This window comes from Fukomys damarensis, unplaced genomic scaffold (genome assembly GCF_012274545.1).
Source record: "Fukomys damarensis isolate Sample0158 unplaced genomic scaffold, DMR_v1.0_HiC HiC_scaffold_23, whole genome shotgun sequence".
NCBI classification, from domain to species: Eukaryota; Metazoa; Chordata; class Mammalia; order Rodentia; family Bathyergidae; genus Fukomys; species Fukomys damarensis.
Genome location: NW_022900935.1, coordinates 20,619,142 through 20,625,693, shown reverse-complemented (window position 1 = coordinate 20,625,693; position 6,552 = coordinate 20,619,142). Strand labels below are relative to the sequence as shown.

Sequence of the window (6,552 nt, the reverse complement as noted above, 5' to 3'; positions counted from 1 at the left end):
CGCAAGAAGGGATGGCTGCGGCGCACCCGCCCCACCGGACCGCGGGAGGAAGCCACAGCGGCCCGAGGCAGCGGCGTTGCGGCCCTCAGGCCGGGTGAGGAGAGCATCCCATTCAGCTTTGACTTCAACGCGTTCAGGAGTCGCCTCCGCCACCCAGTCCTGGGGACAAGAACTGATGAAAGTAAGGAGCCCCAGAGTCGAGTTCGAGCCCAGCGGGAGAAAATCAGGGAGGTAAGCTTCCCACTTCTCACTCCCACCCCAGGAAAAGATCTTCCCTTACTTCCGTGCATTTTCCTGACCCCAGCCCTCCCTGGTTCCTGGTCTACTGTAGGCCCCCCAGACACAGCAGCTCTCTCTTTTCCCAAACTTTGCATCCTTTCTCCCTGCACACTTTCTCACCAGGGGTTCAGTTGATCATCCTTACCTCCTAGAATAGCAGCTGAACCCCCCCGAACCAGTTAACTTCCCACCACCTCAGACTCCACTCTTTCCCTTGGTAGAGCTGCTAATGAAAGTGGAGTTCAGGTTCCTTAATGGAGACCCTCTGCATTTGTAGGCACAGGAGCCGCTGGAAATACTCTCACTGTGAGTCTTCAAGTCTTGACTTCCCTCAAACCCCTGTAGGACCTGTTACCCAAAAAATCTAGGGTTTAAGGGGTACTGGGTATCTTACAGATATTTAGTAATTTAGTTAGCACCGTACAGACCAGAGATGTTCATTCCTGCTGTTTCTATTGAGCTTTGGGACAATTGTACATAATTGCATGTGTTGCAGAAGGGAATGATCAACAGAAGTTAACAGAATCTCTGAGGTTATTGGCTTAATGAAGTAGGTCTTGGACTGGTTTTCTGCAGAGATTGTACCAGGGAGGAATTTAGAAGAATCACTTTGAGTCTGAGTCTTGGTTTAAGAAATCCAAGACAAACACAGCCTTACAATGGCTTAAAGACTGTGGCCACTTGTGCCTATTCTACCCCATCACTGTGAGAGTACCCTATAGGAGGTATTTGCCCAGCAATGCAAAGGGGGCTGTAGTGACACCCCCAGGCCACCAGGGGGCTGCGGACAAGTATTGGGCCAGGGTCTATTCCCTAGAAACCAGAAGATGCTCTCCCTTCCCTGGGCCCAGAGGGAAAGAGCTGCTTCAGTTTGGACCTCTTGCTTTGCTGCAAGGGAGCCAGCAGGTCTGCCCTGATTTCTAGGGACAGCAGGAAGCAAGGGTCAGGATTTTCCCTGCCAAGATAGACGCAGAGCTGGTAGAAAACTTGGCTGTCCCTTTCCCCTTATCTGAACTTGCTCCCATTGTCCACCTTGCTGCCGTTTATATCTGCTCTTACTCAGCCATGCTGTGCTGCGCCTTTTGAGACTGTCTTAACTAGTGATTACAGGACATTTTGTGAGGTCAAGGTAGGAATCCAGAAGAAGCAGAGCCCTTGGTGTATGTGCATGTGTGCACACATGGCTGTTTTTAAATTTTTATTGAAATCTCAAAGGTTAATTGAAGGCTCGAACTTGCAGTAGCTAAGTAAGGGATATCGTTTCTCTCCCCTCTTTATCAAGGAACTGTGTGGTTCACAGTTCACCTGGACTTCCTGTAGCTGCCTTTCTCAAAGCTTCCTCTGAGTGTATTAGCCCTTTCTGCCCTTCTGGCCCTCCTAGGAGGGCAGTAACTCTGAGTGCAATTGCATATGAATTGCATGTGTACAGTTTTTCATGGGATGTACAGAGCTCCCATCAGATTTTCCAAAGGATCCTCAAAGGATTAAGAAATAACTACTGTCTTTCTCAGAAGAGTTGCATGTGACCTATTTCTGAAAGCCTAGGGTTGGAGCCGTGGTAGGAGGGATAGGCTGGCTAGTGGGGAACTTGATTCTCACTTTCTCTGTAAAGGCAGCCTCCTCTGCCAGCTGAAGCTGGGGGCGGGTAGCAGGTGTGTGAGAACTCTACTTTGCAGGTAGGTGTGAAATGACATGATGTGGGGAGTGTCCACGTTTGTTGCCAGTTGTCTGGATCTGTCTGTGTGGCATTTCCCCTGACCCTGTAGCAGCAGGAGGCTTACATTTACCTCTGGCTGATTGTTCAGCAGCCCTCTAACTATCTTGAGGATTGTAGGCACCTCGTAGTGAAGAGGCTGGTACATGTACACCATTATGTTTTGAAGCCTAATGTGTCTTCGGGTTTCTTGAACCTGAAAAATGTGGGGCAGAGTGGTTGGCTTAGATGTTCACACTGGGTTGCCATCCCTGACGTCCCACCTGGTAAGGAATGCGTAGGGCTCCTGCTGGGGGCATCTTTATTTCTGTCTTGTTTAAATTTCTCTCTGTGTTAAGCCTAGGGAAGATCATTTTAGAAAGGTGCTTGTTTTCACAAAAGGGACTGTGGCATTCATTTCTGGTTTGTTTCTTTCCAGACATGGATTGATTAGACCCAAGGAGCAGAGGAAGAACTAAAATCAGATAAAAAGGGTTCTGTTCTTATAAGATGAGGTTTTTAAAGTGAAAATAAACATCAAGACAGAGTCAGAGAAGGTGATAAATGAGAGTGAATAGAAACTGGACACCCAGACTCTATATCAACAAAGTGTATTTATGAGCATTCTGGTTTGAGAGATGGACGTGGGCAGGAGGTCTGTGCTGATAAGATGAGTTGAAGCTGCAGGCTCTGGGTGTACATGCATCAGGAAACACTTCTCACTAGAACCAAATATTTTTCCTCAAACCCCATCCCCCATTTTTGGAACCTTGGAGAAAGCAAAGTGGTACAGAGGGGAGGCCCAGAGAACGTGGGCTGTGGTCTCAGCTTAGCTGTCAGCTCTCTGACTTTGGGCAAGATCCTTCTGGGACTTTGCTGTAAAATGGGGTGAGGGAGAAACAGGTAGCTGGTTGTGGACGTTCTGGTTTCCAGCACAGCCTCCCAAGGGAGCTGCCAGTGTGCTCTGGGCTGCTGAGCAGTTGGACTTTCTCTGTTCTGTGAAGTCAAGGCCAGCAGTGTAGCAGCGTTGATGCCAGTGTTGTTCACTGTTGTGAACACTTCCCATGATTAGATATTCAAACATTTATGAACTATTCCTTGCACCCATAATGAACTTTGGAGACAGAATTGAACAGATCCTCAGTTGGGATCATGAAGAGTAAAGGTGATGATGAGAATGTAAAGGGAGAAAGTTTGTCAGCAGCCTTCCCTTTCAGATCTGAAGATTATAGAGTTCAGACTTTTCTCAGACATGACTCAAGTTGTGAATGTATTGTTGGGTTACATCTCAACAAAATAATATATTTCAATGAGTAGCTACATTAAAGATCTATAAACTGAGTTAAAGTTGCTGGTAGCAGAGACTGAGTCTTCTCCCTCAGGGTCCATGGAATTCTAAGGAGGCTCATCTACAGCCAGGTGCGGGGCTTAGCAGCCCAGTGACCTAAGCAGTCCTTTCAGAGTTGCAGTCACATTGCGAGTGCAAGGCTACCTCTGTGTGTGGAGTACATTCGTGAGTAAAATGCCTGAGCAGCAGGCGTCTGGAGGGTGCCTTGAGTTGCACTATAGTTTGTGTGACTTGGCAGGGAGTGCCCCAGCACTGGTCCTCTGTGCTGGCCCAGCCAGGCCTCCAGGGTCTTGCTGGTTTCATATGAGATGTGTCTGAGTAAGTCATCTTGGCAAGTGATCTTTGCTCATTAATGGGCTGCTTCGTTAGTCATGTGTGGTTTCTTTGTACATCTGACTTATCCTCATTGGTACCAGGGACAGGTAGGAAAATTAAAAGGCATTGTGTTCTTTGTAGCATGTGCATCAGAGCCTGTGAAATATCTAAGATAATTAATATCAGGAATAGCCCTGATTTAAAGAGCTTCCTCTCAGAGAGCTCTGAGTTGCAGATCTGTTGAAGATCCTTTTTCCCCCTCCCCTGTACTTCACTCTCTTTTGTTCCCTCCCACTCTGCTCTGTAATACATGTAACATGAATGGGAACTGGCACTAATAACCAGGCAAGTCCCTTGGGAGACCCTCCATCCTCAGCCCAATCACACCCCCTCCTTTCTCTTTCGATCTGAGTGCTGCAGTTACAGCAAAGCTTAGAATATATCACTACCAGCTGTACAACTCGACACCTGCAGGTTGGTTGGCTTTCTACTTTCATTTTGAGTTGCACCATCATTTTGGGGAATTAGGCATTCCAGGAGCAATTGCTTCTCAGGCCTCACATCCTTGACTGTGTCTTTAGTGTTGGGGCAGGAAACAAATACAATGATGACTTTGAAAAGTCAGCTGCTTATTTCACAGTACAGTTAGCAGGGGGGTAAGAACGTAGATTCCCCTGTGGTTTTCAGAGTGACTGATTTACATCAGAGTTCAAGAAATGCCTTTTCTCTGGCTTTCCAGGAAGACTGATCTATTACTCCACCAAAAATAAATATTGTGATATATGTTAGGCAGACTTCCTTCAAAGGGACTTACATCTTTACTATTACTGACGAACATATATCAGTCTCACAGTTTGTAAAGCTTCATGCCAGGAAGCTGCTTGGTAATCGAGGTGAGTCCTGTGCCTGTGGGTACGGGCGCTGGCTCGCAGGGAGCACCTGCCTGCATCCTAAGTTCAGTGTGTGGTAGGGGAGGTGTTGGGAGCCTTAGGAGACTCTCTTTGTCTTGCTTCCATGGGCTAAATCAGCAAAGCTTTAGCAAGGAAATGATGGACGTAGGATTCAGGACAGTAATTGGTTCGAGTGAACTCATGGGTAATTATTATATTACTTGAAAATAGGAGGCCACCCGTCAAGCAGGGCTAAGTGTCATGAACTAAAGGATTACTGTTCCAATTCTATGCACCTGTGTTCTAAAAAGACCAGGCTCATTCAAGTAATGAGCCATGGCTACTGATTTCTCACTATCTTTGGTCCAAGCCCTCTATACACAAGTGTTTGCATAATTTTGGGGAAAGAGATAATCAGTTTTCTTGGTTCTATGTTTCCACAGCCAGTGAGGATAAAAAAACCAAACCAAACCAAAAGAATTGTGAGGACTTGAGGACCTAGTCTCTCCTGCTTCTTCCTCCTTCACACTGGGGCTGTCAGTAGCTCAGACAGTACAGTTTTGGTTCTCTTCAGTGCAGCATCAGTGCAGCTGAGGTTGATGTAAATTAGATCCAGTTTGATGTCTTCACTTGTGCAGGGAACAAAAGCCACAGAGACCACAGGTACAAGCTTCAGTATGGTGGCTTTTTGCAGGTGTGTTCTCCCCCAAGAAGGCTATTTTCTAAGATTTGGGTTGAGAGCTCTCCAAACCTGACAGATGGGTGGTCAGGACACCTCACGGACAGGGGTCTGAGTCAGTGTGTCCATCTGTGTTGCTCTGTCTCTGCCCCTGTCTCTCTCCTCCCCAGTACTGGAGATTAAACCCAGGGCCTTACAATGAACTACACCTTCAACCCTTTTTTGTTTATTATTTTGAGACAGAATCTTACTAAGTTGCCTAGGTCAGCTTGCCTCAGCCTTCCAAGTAATTGGGTACCACCATGACCAGATCTGACTATGTCTCTTAACTAACTTTAAGTCTTTAATTAAAGGCTAGAACCAGTGCAGTTTTCCATCTGTTTTAGTGCAGTACCATTAGTGGTAACTTCTACAGAGGAAACTTTGGCATTTTGATTAGTGCCCTGCTTGATAAATGAACTTTCATTGGGCATCTTCCAGAATTCAGCTGCTGTCCCAGTGAACCTTCTGGGCAAAGTTTTAACTAAATAGCAGCTATTTTTCAGTGACCAAATAATAGATTTTTCTCCCTTACTTCCAAAGTATAATTTAGTCAATTGCATATATATATATATATGCTTTTTTTTTTTTTGAGACAGGGTCTCACTATGTAGTTGAGACTGACCTGGAACTCACTATGTAGCCCAGGCTGGTTTTGAACTCACAGCGATCCTCCTGCCTCAGCCTCCCAAGTGCTGGGATTACAGGCGTGCACCACCATGCCTGGCTCAATTGCATAGATCTTAAATAAACAATTTTCTGAATTTTAACAGTTGGAGAAAACCACACAGACTACAGCTTTGTCAATAGAGGGAACATTTTCATCACCTCAAAGGAGAAATTTCCTTTACTCCTTTCTAGTTGATCCCCATCATCCACCTCCTGCCTACCTCCCAATCACTATTGTGAGTTCTCTGGGCAGAAATTAGCAGGGCCTGTGCTAGAACTTAGATAAATAGAATAGTACAGGATATGCTGTGCCATACAAGGCTTCCTTCAGAGGATACTGCTTTAAAATTCATGCATGTTGCAGGTCAGCACTTAATTCTTTTCTACGAAGATGTGTTCTGCTGTATGACTATCTCTTTGTTTACCCATTCACCTGTAGTTGGATTTGGGGGTTGTTTCAAGAATTTGACTACTATGAATAAAGTTGCTAAGAATATTTTACTGAATTGTAAAGATTTTTTATATATGTGATATGATCAAAATATATGGTGAAGCCCGGGATTTAGCTCAGTGTCACTGTGCCTGCCTTACAAGCGCAGGTTCTGAGTTCAATCCCTGATACCACACAAAAAAAAAAAAA

At 45.7% G+C, this 6,552-nt stretch overlaps 1 protein-coding gene across 1 annotated transcript in view; it reads left to right on the top strand.

The window, feature by feature from the left end:
* The window catches only part of Man1c1 (mannosidase alpha class 1C member 1), a 125,227-nt gene that overhangs the window by 534 nt on the left and 118,141 nt on the right, over positions 1-6,552 (top strand). The window contains 1 exon segment of the mRNA XM_033767868.1: positions 1-231. This exon segment is cut by the window's left edge and continues 47 nt beyond it. Coding sequence (XP_033623759.1) covers positions 1-231 — 231 coding nt within the window.